The sequence below is a fragment of the Rhinatrema bivittatum genome, chromosome 9, assembly GCF_901001135.1.
Source record: "Rhinatrema bivittatum chromosome 9, aRhiBiv1.1, whole genome shotgun sequence".
NCBI lineage: Eukaryota > Metazoa > Chordata > Amphibia > Gymnophiona > Rhinatrematidae > Rhinatrema > Rhinatrema bivittatum.
Window position 1 is genome coordinate 44,240,345 of NC_042623.1, and position 14,650 is coordinate 44,254,994.

The following is a 14,650-nucleotide window of genomic DNA, read 5'->3' on the forward strand; positions in this document are numbered from 1 at the left end:
AACCACGGCCCATGCTATGTTGTTGGTGGTGGCGTCCAGATGACATTTGTGGCTACGCAACTAGTCAGCGGATCTGTCATCAAAATCGCAGCTCTGTAATATGCCCTTTCAGGGGAAACTGCTGTTTGGTGAGGGCCTCGATCGTCTGATGAAGTCGCTGGGAGAGACAAAGGGCAATAGGCTGCCAGAGGATCGAAAGTCTGGCCGGAAACCTTTCTCTTCTCGACTTCTCTTTCGGGAGTCCAGACGTTTTTGTCAGACGAGGCCCTTGGTGGCCTCAGCCCCAAGACAGTCCTCACATAGGCAACAGTCCTTTCAAGGGGCTGGAATGTCATCTAGAGGCGGATCCACCCAGGGTGCAGGTGGCAATAAGTCCTCAATGAGATCCTGCAGAGCCACTCCTCGTCTCTGGTAATCGGGGGCAGGCTGGCCCGGCTCTATGGGGAGTGGACCAAGATCACTTCCGACCGGTGGGTGTTGAGCGTGGTGAGAAACCGGCTACGCCTTAGAATTTTCTCGCTCACTGGGGTCGGGCTTGTCTTTCCCAAAGCAAGTGGCAGCAGTCCAGGAAACGCTTCAACAGTTGTTAAATCTGGAGGCGGTTGTACCGGTGCCAGTGTCCGAACAGGGACAAGGCAGATATTCCATCTATTTCGTGGTGCTCAAGAAGGAAGGCACGTTCCGACCTATCCTAGACCTGAAGTTAACCAGAGTTTGAAGGTACCATGTTTTCGGATGGAGACGTTGTGCACCGTAATTGTGGCGGTACGGGGAGGAGAGTTTTTGGTGTCTCTGGATCTCACCGAGACTCTTTTTAAAAACTTTTGTATATCGTCTTTCGAAATACATCATGACAGTTCACAAAATATAAAACACAGAATATATATTAGAATTTTACAGCACACATTCAATACACAGTTACTTCATTCTCAAAAAACACAACCAGAAATTAAAAATAGTCCTTAACTCTCAAAGTTGTTATCCTTTCTCAAGGTTGTCTGAGTACGCTTTTTCAAACACCAGGTCTTTAAGGCTTTTTTACATTTTTTAAACTCTATTTCGAGTCTCAATTCATCAGGCATTGTATTCCATACACTGGGACCTGCAATAGAGATGATCCTGTCACGAACTAACGTGAGGTGGACTGTATTTACTGAAGGGATTTGGAGAAGGCCTTTGTTGGCTGATCGTAATGTCCTATGTGGGGTATGTAGGCGAATTGAAAAGTTCAGCCAATCTGTTTCTTGCCCATAGATAGCCTTATGTAGAGTACAACATATTTTATAAAGTATTCTTTGGGCTATTGGAAGCCAATGTAAATTCATCAAAACGGGTGTGATATGATCACGCTTCTTGCAGTTTGTTAGTAAAGAAGTTTGTGGGAGGCCCAAGAGGAGAGAATTACAGTAATGTAGTGATGAGAAGATCAGAGCTTGTAACACTGATGGAAAGTCATTGATGTCAAGCAGGGGTTTTAGTCTTCTGAGAGCTTACAGTTTATAGTAACCTTCCCTTAATTTATTTGTAATATGCTTTTTAAAATTTAGCTGACAGTCAGTAGTTACCCCTAAGTCTCTGAGTCAGAGAGAATGAGATTGACGTTATTTGGAAGGGTGAGGGTATTATTGGTGATATTTTTTTGTTTCCTGTCAAGCAGAATGATTTCTGTTTTTTCCATATTTAGCACCAATTTCATATGGCTTAATAATTGTTTAATAGCAGTTAAATAAATGGAAATTAATTTGAATGTTTGTTCTATTGTGTCTGACACAGGGACCAGTAACTGGGTGTCATCTGCATAGATGTAAAAATTGAGGCCTAAGCCAGCTAGGACATGGCACATTGGAAGCATATAGATATTGAATAAGGTAGCGGACAATGCCAAACCTTGAGGTACACCAGTTTTCAGTTCATCTTTGTCAGATACCATGTTACCTATTGACTTGAATATGATCTCTCTTGGAGAAAAGCGATGAACCAACTGATAGTATTGCTGGATAATCCAATTTCTAACAATCTTGTTATTAAAATATCATGGTTCACCGTGTCGAAAGCGGCCGACAAATCAAGTAGTACTAATATATATTTTTGGTCAATATCAAAACCTTTTAACACGGTATCAGTCAGAGAAATCAATAGAGGTTTGGTATTCAAATGTTGACGGAAGCCGAATTGATTTGGGTATAGTATATTTTTAGTTTCTAGATGCTCCACCAATTGTTTGTGGACAATTTTCTCAATTATTTTGGATAGAAAGGATAAATTTCATATTGGTCTGTAACTACTGAGAAGATCTGGGTTAAGATTGGGCTTTTTTAGGATAGGTCTAATAATGGCAGATTTCAAAACTTTATTAAGGAAAGGTTTACAATCTTTGCAATTGTTGGGACTATCAGATGTGCAATTGGTTTTAGGGCTGTCATATTGATAGTCTAGAATATGATTTGCTGGATTTAGCTTTCTAATTATGCTTTCCATTTCATCGATTTCCAGCGAAGAGACTTCTTCAAATGAGGACCCACTCTGGTATCTCTTTCTTTATCATTTTTATTTCTTGCATCTTGTCAATACAAGCCCAAGCTTGTATTGACAAGGTTGTCGACTTTGTTTTTGAAAAACAGGGCTACTTCATTACATTTGGTTTCAGTCAGTTGCATTGATTCATTATTAGATGATTTTGTTAAGTTTTTTACCAAGGTAAATAGAGTTCTAGGATTATAACTAAAACAATGGAGCTTATGTTTAAAGTAATCCTTTTTTGTTTCGTTAATGAGATTTTTATATTTATTTAATTGGGATCTATATATACCCAAAGTTTGTGAGTTTTTGTTTTTTCTCCACAATTTTTCGAATTTCCGAAGTTGTGTTTTTGCTTTTTTTTATATTGCTATTATACCATGGTTGGGATATTTTGTCATTTTTTTAGGACTCGTTTTTAATGGATTAATTTGTTCGGCAATATTATCAGTCTTACTAATCCATAAATTAGTCGCAGTGTGGCAATCAGTTAACTCTAAGTTTACCAAGTTCTTTTCTAAGTCTGAAGTTAAAATTTCAGTATTATATTTGGGGCGATAGACAATCATTTTATCTAGTTGTTTCTTGGTGCATTTCTCTTTGCCTTGTAATTTGCAGGAAATTAAATAGTGATCAGACCATGGTAATGGTACTTGTGAAGTTTCATAGGATTCGAAATTCTTTAAGTTTACTAGCACTAAATCCAAAGTATGGCCAGCTCTATGGGTAGGTCCTTGAATTAATTGATTGTATCCTAAGCTAAGAAGAGATTCAATGAAGATATGCATATCCCCATCCATCAGGAGCACCAGACATTTCTCAGATTCATGGTTCTGGGACAGCATTATCAGTTTCAAGCGCTGCCTTTCAGGCTGGCCACCGCGCTGCAGACCTTTACAAAGGTGATGATGGTAGTGGTGGCGGCGCTGCGACAAGAGGGATTGCTGGTGCACCCATACTTGGACGATTGGCTGATACGGGCGAAATCACTAAAGGAATGTGTGCGGTCCGTGGACCGAATTTGGTCGCTCCTGGAATCTCTAGGCTGGGTTATCAATGTGCAGAAGAGCCATCTGGTCCCCTTCCATTCCCTTGAATACTTGGGAGCCCGTTTTGACACCCAGCGGAGCAGAGTTTTTCTTACAGACAACAGGGTGAACAAAATTCAGGGGCAGATAGCGCATCTGCTTCGTCTACAGGTGCCGAAGGTCTGGGATTACTTACAGGTCCTGGGCTCGATGGCGTCCACATTGGAACTGGTGCCCTGGGTGTTTGCCCATTTGAGGCCTCTGCAGAGAGCCTTGTTGTCCCGTTGGAATCCTCTGTCGCAACAATATTTCCTGCCCCTGGCTCTGATGGAGTCAGCCAGGGCCAGTCTGGCCTGGTGGATGACGCAGAACAATCCGGAGAAGGGGATGCCTCTCGAGGTCCCGGAGTGGGTGGTGGTCACCATGGATACAAGTCTTCGGGGCTGCAGGACAGTTTGTCTGGGCAGGTCTGCTCAGGGCCTTTGGTCTATGTCGGAACAGACATGGTCTATCAATCACCTGGAGACGAGAGCGGTGTGCCGAGCTCTGGAGCAGTTTCTACCCTTGGTCCGCGATCAGATGGTGCGAGTTTTCTTGGACAATTCGACCATGGTGGCTTACATCAACCGTCAGGGGGGAACCAAGAGTACCTCGGTAGCGCAGGAGGCTCAGCTGCTGTTCGAGTGGGCAGAGCTTCATCTCGAAGGACTCGCCACCTCCCATGTCATGGGAGTCGACAACGTCCAGGCAGATTACCTCAGCCGGCAGCAGTTGGATCCGGGGGAGTGGGAATTCTCTCAGAGGGCCTGGGAGCTTCTCTGCAAACGGTGAGGACCCCACAGTTCAATCTCATGGCAACGAGTCTTAATACCAAGACGCAAAGGTTCTTCAGCCAATGGAGGGAGTCCGGGGCGTTGGGGCTCGATGCCTTCGTATGTCCGTGGCTGACCAGAGTCCTCCTGTAAGTCTTTCCTCTGAGAGATAGCAAAGGTACTCAGGTGTGTAGAGGACCACACGGGGTCAGTGATTCTGATGGCTCCTGAATGGCCTCGCCGTCCATGTTTCGCGGATCTGGTGTGGCTGGCAGTGGACGGACTGCTACGCCTGACCCATTTACCGGATCTCCTGCATCAGGGTCCTATATTTCCGATCGGGAGGATCGCTTTTGTCTCGCGGCCTGGCTTTTGAGAGGAGGCGATTGCGCGTGAGGGGGTATTCGGAACCAGTAATTACCACGCTGCTCCAAGCGAAATGCCCTGCTATCTCTTTAGCCTATTTCAGGGTATGGAAGGTGTTTGAGACCTGGTGTGGACAACAGGGATTGGACCCTCTTCAGGTGTTGTCCCATATTTTGACTTTTTTGCAGGTGGGTTTATCCAAAGGATTAGCCCATAGTTCCTTTCGGGTCCAGATTTCCGCTTTGGGTTGTCTCAGAGGGAGCGTCCAGGGGAAGGCCTTGGCATCCCATCCGGATGCGGTGCGTTTTCTACGAGGAGTCAAACATCTCCGGCCACCTCTGCGTCGCATTTGTCCGGGATGGAATCTTAATCTCGTGCTACGGGTCCTTTGCGAGGAGCCATTCGAGCCTCTGAATCGGGTATCTTTGAAGATCCTGACTCTGAAGATGGTCTTTTTGTTAGCTATCTGTTTGGCTAGAAGGATTTCGGAATTGCAGGCGTTTTCGTGCCATGATCCGTTTCTCCGGATATCATCTGATATGGTGTCCTTGCGTACGGTACCTTCGTTTCTTCCTAAGGTGGTGTCTGTTTTTCATGTAAACCAATCAGTGGAGTTGCTCGGGTTTCCGGATTGGGCTCAGGATCCCTCGATGGGATGAGAACTTCACCTTTTGGATGTGAAACAGATGGCAAATAGTGCCAAGTCTTTCAATTCACAGATATCTGTGACTTTCAAGTCACAGATAGTGACTTGAAAGTCACTAACGCTTTTCGTCATTCTGATCATTTGTTTGTCCTGTTCGGGGGAGCAAAAAAGGGCGAAAAGGCTTCTAAGGCTTCTTTGTCTCGTTGGTTGAAAGAGACGATCTCTGCAGCTTATGTATCAAAAGGAAGAGCGGTTCCAGTGGGTCTTAGAGCACATTCGACTTGAGCTCAGGTGCTGTCCTGGGCTTGAGTGTCAGCTGGTGTCTCCCCAAGAGATCTGTAGAGCTGTGGTGTGGTCTTCATTGTACATTTTTACCAAGCATTACCATTTGGATGTGCGGGCCCCGGAGGTGGCCCCCTTTTGGAGAGAGTGTTCTTTGAACGGGTCTTTCGGGTTCCCACCCAGTGTAAGAGGGCTTTGGTACATCCCGCTTGTCTGGACTGATCTGGGTATGTTCAGGAAAGAAAAATTGGTTCTTACCTGCTAATTTCCGTTCCTGTAATACCACAGATCAGTCCAGAGGCCCGCCCTGAGGATCTTGCCAAAAGACTGCTTGGTCTACTGCTGTATTTATTTGCAAAGCAGATTTGCCATTTTTTGGCTTCAATTTCTAGGTTTACCATTTTCTGCATGGTTATCTAGTTGGTCAGGGGTATCCATGTTGGGAGCCTCGTTCGCTCTTTATTTTTCTTATCTTGGCTTGGGTATCGATTAATACTGAGGGACTGCAGGTGGCACTCTCGTATATGTGGCAGTGCCCAAAGTTTTGTTCTCTACCGCCATCTGCTGGTAGGGATGAATAAAACCCGCTTCTCTGGACTGATCTGTGGTATTACAGGAACAAAAATTAGCAGGTAAGAACCAATTTTCCTGTTGTTCTCCTAATATTGAAGCATCTAATACAGTACTATTTATTTATTTAGCGTTTTTTATATACCGAGGTATAGCAGAGTTGCCTTCACTCCGGTTTACATTATAACAACCTGTTACATTGAAATTTGAAAAAATTACATTAATTACTATGTAATGTCGCTTAAGTTTTTATGAGTACTCATTGTCTCAGATATACAGCAAAGCTTTATGGAAAACACTTTTTATAGTTTACATTCATTCTGTATGGTGCAAACTTAAAACTCTATGATACATCCTAGGAACCAGTGAAAGAAGAAACTGCCAGCAAGCTAACGCCTGCTAAAGTTAGTCGAGCCAAGCAGAGGAAAAGTTTTTCAAGGAGCAGAACTCATATTGGACAGCAACGGCGACGACACAGAACAGTTAGCAGCTGTTCGGATATTCCACCATCCTCTCCTGATGTGGAAGTTACCGCACAACAGAATGAAATAGAGAATCCTGTGCTTACAACCGAACCTGAAAGTGAAATTGTTGATGCTGATGCAGAAGAAATTACTGAAACTGAATCCCCAGCACTTAATAAATGTCCTACAAAATACCCTAAAACAAAAAAGGTAATTTTTTTTTTGTTTTAATATCAATGTTAAAAATCTTTCTCTTTGGGATAAGCATATATATATGTACATTGAGTAGAAATGTTTTCCCGTCGATAGCAGGGCTGAATTAGCCATGCTGTATGGGAACTGTCCATCAGGGCCCAGGAGGCGGAGCTTTGTAGCAGAGTGTAGATCTTTGATCCTCTGCGGCTGCGCGTGGGTTCCCGCGCAGCATCAACGGTTCTCCTCAGTCTGTTTTTTTCCGCGCGCTGGAGAGCACGCGGAGCCTTTTCTCCTCAGAAAAAAAAAAAAAAAAAAAAAGAATGTCAGCGCAGAAGTCGGGTTTCAAGCCGTGTCCGTGCGGTAAGATCATGTCCGTCACAGACGGACATGATCGCTGCTACCGCTGCTTGGGACGCGACCATGACCAGTCCGACTGCGAACACTGCGCGAAAATGTCCCCGAGGGCCAGGCGACACAGGAGCTACCGGTGGCTGGCGCTCTCGACGGAGGACAAGGCGTCCACAACTCACTCCTCTCCGGCCCCAAAATCCAAGACGAAAGCGGGTAAGAGAGCGACTTCGTGGGACCCTCAATCGCCAAAGGTCCGAGACGCAAAGCGGAAACCCAAGGAGAAGGGAGACCAGGGCCCTGGTCTAAATTCCGAGCCGCTGCACGTGGGGACACAAAGGCCTTTCAGGTTGACTGAGCCTAGTACCCTAACGCATACTAAAGACAACCCGGTCCGATCCTTACTATTATCACGAAAGGAGGACCCATATAGAGACAGGGAACCTCCGGTAAAGGTTCCTAAAAGGACTGAAAGGACGCCGAAGAAGTCACAGGCGGCGCCGACGCAGTCCATGAAGGCACAATCGAAGCCCAAAACCCTCTCGGCGCCGAAACCTCTCTCGGCGCCGTCACCTCACTCGGCTCCGAAGACCCACTCGGCGCCGAAGACCCACTCGGCGCAGAAGACCCACTCGGCGCCAGAGACCCACTCGGCGCAGACAACCCGCCCGGCGTCGAAGACCCATGCGGAGTCGAAATCGGCGCCGAAACCTCCCCCGGCTCCGAAGTCTCAGTCGGCGCCGAAACCTCAATCGGCGCCGAAACCTCGTTCGGCGCCGGAGACTCAGTCGGCACGGGAGCCTAAGTCGGCGCCGTCAACTCAATCGGGGCTGCAATCTCAACTACAAAGGGAGCCGAAACCATCCCACTCCAGATCAACGGCAGCACCAAGGCCTACATCTCGCCATACCGCGGCAGCGGACACCGAAGCATCCGGGGCACCCGAACAACGGGACCCCTGGTCAGAATCCCTGACAGAGGATAAAAATTCCCAAAGGGATCGACAGTTTAAAGATCCAGAGGGGGACCTGCGGAGTACCACAGGTACTCACCATGAACACTCGGGCCACACTTCAAAGCAAGGTGGTCGACACCGTTTACAAACACAGTCAGACAGGAAATCTCGAGAAAGTACTCGGCCTTCAACACAAAAAAGGCATCGACATCATTCGGGCTCTTCCAGATCCACCACTAGGGAGCACAGTGCAAAAAGGCATCATGCCTCTCATCGTAAAGAAAGGAGATCCTCCTCTTCTTCGTCGTCACAACATAAGAGTACATCTCAGAGATCGGGCTCGATTTCTCAAGGGATTATCCCGATTTCATCCTCATCATCCAACAACTCGAGGAGTATAAAATCCACTCCTCGAGAAGGAATGGGATGGAGTGAAGATTCGGAGGGGGAAGGTACTTCTGTTCCTCCACCAGTAGAGGTACCATATCACTCCACACAGAGGGAAAAGCCACCATCGATGCCGCCCCACACATCGAAAGCTTTTTGGGACTTGACACATTCCCTAGCCGGGTTTTTTGAGACACTGCAGTCGACATACACCCTACCACCGGAGGCTGCGAGCCCGGCAGACACTGCTAGCCCGGGCCCACAAAGGGATTTACCATTTTCCCGATCCCCATCTCCGCAGGGATCGGCCGTCCACTCACCGTCTCCGGCAAGGACTATAGAATCTACGCATTCCTCGCCTACATCTTCAACGGGATACCCGTCGGATCCTCCGGAACAACCAGCGGAACCCTATTCCCCTCCGGAGGATCTCACATATCCCAAATTCATTGCAAAGATGGGAAATATACTAAAGTTAGAGGTGCAAAAGCTACCGGAACCAAGAGCAGAAACCTTGGGATTGCTCAAAATTTTTGATGCGCCCGGAGAGCCGGCTGCTCTCCCACCTCATGCAATACTCCATGGTGTCCTGCAAAAGTCATGGGAGACCCCCTTTAACTTACAGTCGGTATCCCGAAAGACTGATTTAAAATTTAAGCTCCAAAAGCCTTCAATGTATGCGACGCCACAACTACCACATGACTCCATAGTGGTGGAATCCGCCTTACAAAAGTCTAAAAAAGCGAAGACGCATGCGTCCGCCCCACCAGGAAAGGACAATAAGTCCTTAGACGATTTTGCCAAACGCGTCTACCAAAACGCTATGCTGACAGCGAGAATCCAACACCATAATTTTTATATGGTACAATATATGTATGAGTGCCTACAAGCCACTAAGGGTCTGTTCACGTCCTTAGGAGACTCCACACCGGCGGTAATTTCGGATATGGAGGAGTGCACCCGACATATGCTGAGGGCGGTATACGAGGGATTCGAAAACTCGTCCAGGGCTTCCGCCATGGCAATAGCAGCTAGACGTCTGGCCTGGCTCAAAGCTAGTGCTATTAGAGAAGACCTTCATGAGAAGCTCGCAAATTTGCCATGCACGGGGGAGAACCTTTTTGGAGACCGCCTCCAAGATACGGTCAGTAAGCTAAAAGATCAAGCGATAGCGGTCCAGTCACTCGCGGCCCCAGTGCCAGCGAAACGATATTTCTCCTCGACGCGCCGACCACAGTTTCCCAGGAAACAGTACAGGAGCTATCAAAATTTTAGACAGCAGAACTACCTACCGTATAACCGGCAGCCAAACAACAACCCTCCGCAGCAGCAACAGCAGAGGAGGGGACGGCCTCGCGCTCAACGCCAACAACAGCCACAACAGTCGACAGTTCCAGCAAAGACCACGCAGTCTTTTTGAACTCCCGGCCACCACCAACACCCCATTTACCGGAATATCCCCCGGGCAGGTTAACGGCTTGCCTGACCGAATGGCAGGCCATCACGACAGATCAGTGGGTACTCGACATCGTAAAGGAAGGGTATCGGTTACATTTCCTATCCCAACCGGTCACACCTCATTTCCCCCTAAATCAGAGACACCTAGAACATCCACAACTGGCCCGGGAGTTAACCAATCTTCTCCATCAGAACGCAATCCGCATAATCCCGCGGGCGCTGAGAGGCCAGGGTTTCTATTCTCCATACTTCCTCATTCCCAAGAAAACGGGGGGCGATCGACCCATCCTCGACCTCAGAGAGCTCAACAAGTGCTTGGTACGAGAGAAGTTCAAGATGGTATCTCTGAAATCCATCCTACCTTTAATTCAACCCAGGGATTGGATGTGCTCTATAGACCTAAAGGATGCGTACACGCACATTCCTATCCACAAATCCTGTTGGCAGTACCTCTGTTTCCAGTATCGCAACAAACATTACCAATACAAGGTCCTGCCGTTTGGACTGTCAGCAGCCCCCAGGGTATTCACCAAGTGCATGGTGGTGGTGGTGGCCCACCTTCGTCTACAAGGTCTGACCATATTTCCTTACCTCGACGACTGGTTAATAATAGCATCGGACCCGAACGTCCTACAGTCGCATCTCAGCATAACGATAGCATGCTTACAACGCCTAGGATTAATGATCAATTTTCCAAAGTCACATTTACAGCCCTCGCAGATCCTGCAATTCATAGGAGCTCGACTGGACACAATTCGAGTCAGGGCTTTCCTACCAGAGGACAGGAAGTTTCAGATGTGCTCCTTACTCAGGGTTCTACAACACACGAGATGTACCACAGCCAGGTCCATCTTGAAAATTCTAGGGCATATGGCAGCGGCGATATTTACGGTCCCGAATACCAGACTCCACATGCGGCTCCTCCAGTGGGGTCTCAAGAGGCAATGGACACAACACTCCCAACCATTACACAAACGAGTTCAGGTAACCAATCCGATGCGACAGGATATCGATTGGTGGCTCAGGAAACCCACTCTCGAAAAAGGAGCACCGTTAAACCCCCCACCTCACAATGCAGTCCTCACGACGGACGCTTCACGGAAGGGATGGGGGGCACATTTAGACCACCTAGAGACACAAGGCCTCTGGTCCCTGTCAGAACAGGAGCTGCAGATCAACCTCCTAGAACTCCGGGCAATCCGGAATGCCCTACTCACGTTCCAAAACTATCTGCAGGGAAGAAGAGTGATGATTTACACGGACAACCAGGTGGCGATGTTCTACATAAACAAACAAGGGGGATCGGGATCATGGCCCCTGTGCAGGGAGACGCTTCAGATTTTTTCTCATGCTCACAGACATTCCATTCATCTTCAAGCGACCTATCTTCCGGGCATAGTAAACACCAGAGCGGACAGATTGAGCCGCATCTTCTACCCACACGAATGGCAATTGAATCCCGATGTACTACAAGAGATCTTCAACAGTTGGGGAAAACCAACCATAGACCTCTTTGCCACGGAAGAAAATGCCCAACTACCGCAATTCTGCTCAGTCCGACCCAGCCCGTCCCGCTTATCGCAGGACGCCTTCCTAATCCCTTGGTCGGCAAGTCTCCTATACGCCTTTCCGCCAATCCCATTAATAACGAGAACCATACAAAAATGTATGGCAGATCACGGTCAACTTATACTCATCGCACCAGCGTGGCCTCGACAGCCGTGGTACAGTTATCTGTTACGGCTATCGGTGATGACCCCAATCCGCTTTCCGGACAGGCCAGACCTTCTCCTGCAAGACGACGGAGTACTCATTCACCCACTCCTATCCTCCCTCCATCTAACTGCATGGAGATTGAGCGGGCATCTTTAACGGAGCAAGGGGTATCTCAGACGGTACAAACCATTCTTCTCGAATCCCGGAAACCGTCAACAAGGAAGTGTTACTCGTTCAAATGGAAACGTTACTACAACTGGTGCAGCGAAAGGCGTGTTTCACCTACGGACTGTCCCCCAGCAACGTTACTGGATTACCTACAGTCTCTCTATGACTCTGGATTAGCAACCTCGTCGATCAGAGTGCATCTCAGTGCAATAGCGGCATATCATAAACCACTGCACAACCACTCGGTGGCGGAACACCCGTTACTGTCCAGATTCTTTAAAGGTCTTTTACGTTTACGCCCACCGATCGTGAAACCACCGATACCGTGGAATCTAAATGTACTTCTAGAACAACTAACCCAGCCGCCATTCGAACCCTTGGAGTCGGCACACCTGAAGTTCCTCACCTGGAAGGTAGTGTTTCTGGTAGCCATCACGTCAGCACGACGAGTCAGTGAGCTACAAGCACTGGTACACTATGAACCGTATTTACAATTTCATCATGGCAAAGTTGTCCTGCGCACTCACCCTTCGTTCCTACCAAAGGTGATTTCCACATTTCATCTCAATCAAACTATAGATTTGCCGATATTTTTTCCCAAACCACACGCTAACGACAGGGAACGCTTGTTACACACATTAGATTGTAAAAGAGCATTGGCATACTATAAAAGGAGGACACATTCCCCAAACAGGACATCACAACTGTTTGTGTCATTTAATCCAAATGCTCCAGGCTTAGCGGTAACCAAACGCACCATAGCCAGCTGGATAGTTCAATGCATCAAGTTTTGCTATTCTAAAAAAGGAGCCCCGCTGCTTGCGCAACCCAAGGCTCATCAATTAAGAGCCGTGGCGACATCGGTAGCACATCTCCGCAACGTGCAGCCAGTAGATATATGCAAAGCAGCCACGTGGTCTTCCCTACACACCTTCACATCTCACTACTGCATAGATAAACAGTCAGCGGGAGATGCAATTCTGGGACACACAATTTTACACGCAGTAGCTAAGTGATCTACGACTGCCACAACAACTCACGCTACCGGAGGACAACAGCGTGTACGGGGGCTTGGGACTCCCATACAGCATGGCTAATTCAGCCCTGCTATCGACGGGAAAAAGCAAGTTTGCTTACCGTAAACGGTGTTTCCGTAGATAGCAGGATGAATTAGCCATGCTGACCCACCCGCCTCCCTGGCAGTCGATAGGTCCGCGATACGCGCTTGCTTAAATACAGACTGAGGAGAACCGTTGATGCTGCGCGGGAACCCACGCGCAGCCGCAGAGGATCAAAGATCTACACTCTGCTACAAAGCTCCGCCTCCTGGGCCCTGATGGACAGTTCCCATACAGCATGGCTAATTCATCCTGCTATCTACGGAAACACCGTTTACGGTAAGCAAACTTGCTTTTATAGCTGAGGAGAAAAATTGATTATGTTTAGTATATGGTGGTAGACTACAACAGTTCATATATGTTCAAAATGTTTGATTTGCCTGTTTCAGCATTGTGCTAAGATTGCTTTCCTTTAAACAGACTATTTTCTGAATATACTGTAATAAAATGTATTCTATAAGCTATACTCTGAAATCCAGAAGTTTGTTCTATTCCCAATTTGTAGAAACATGCACTAGAAATATTGACATAACAATGTAAATTCTGTGGTTTGTTGTAAGAGATTTACAGGCACTTGAGGATTTTTTATCACATTATAAAACCTAAAATCTTTAAAAATATTTAGTGAACATGCAACTAAATATACTTTTAAGTATTAGACAACATACATTTAAAGTAGTGAGTGTAGTGGAATAAGTAAGAAACAGAACCTGGTGTAGTTCAATTTAAGACTTGAAGTTTTTTAAATTTGTGACAAAAACGTCTTTTGAAGTGAGAAATTAAGGCAGTGTAGTTCAGTGATATAAAAGGTTTAATTTGTTACAAAAAATCCTCAAAGTCTATCTCAGTAGTTGTAACAGTAGTTAAAACAGTAGTACTTTGTAGTATCTTCAAAATACCAATTTCTGAGTCCTAATCCCACTGCAGTCACTTTAGATGTTATGTCAACATCTTTTTTTTTTTGTACAATTTTGTTCTCCCTCCCCTCTTTTCTGCCTGCCCTTCCCACCCCATACTTCCATTCTTAATGGTAGGAAGGCGTATGGTACTGCAAAAAAAAAAAAAAGGCAGATTGAGTAGACTAGAAGACTTTTTATGGTCTTTATTATCAGTCATATTCTGTCTGTCATTCTATAGGTAAAGACAAATTTTTGCCTATTTTTATTATGTTTGAACAGCTAATGATGTAAAAAGGTGCTCTTGATCTCTGTAGAGTTGAGACATGCTTGCAGTCTTGCTTCTCTGGAACGAAAACTTGAAAGCAAGTCCCAGCACTTTATCATCTGAAATTTTTCGGATATTGCCATTTTTCTTCTTGTAGTGAGCAGTTTGAAATAAGTCCCAGAGTCTGTCTTCTGTGAAGTACTAGGTTTCTGCCAGCATCTTGCAATTATGGCTTCAATACTAAATCAATTCAAAAGTATATTGGATAAGGTTTTAGAATAAAAAAAATATTTGTGGTTCACTTGAGCGCTATAACAGCATACCAACAGAATTCAGAAGGGGTACATATTTCTCATCATGAAAGGTCGTGAGAAGTCTAAATTATTTTTGTCTTTCAATTAGAGATCCTTTAACTCAGCTCATGAAACAACTTTTTGAACCTCTGGCCACAGCAAA

At 46.3% G+C, this 14,650-nt stretch overlaps 1 protein-coding gene across 1 annotated transcript in view; it reads left to right on the forward strand.

Moving 5' to 3' along the window:
* The window catches only part of KMT2E (lysine methyltransferase 2E), a 607,980-nt gene that overhangs the window by 376,302 nt on the left and 217,028 nt on the right, over positions 1-14,650 (forward strand). Inside the window, 1 exon segment of the mRNA XM_029615154.1 lies at positions 6,581-6,895. Coding sequence (XP_029471014.1) covers positions 6,581-6,895 — 315 coding nt within the window.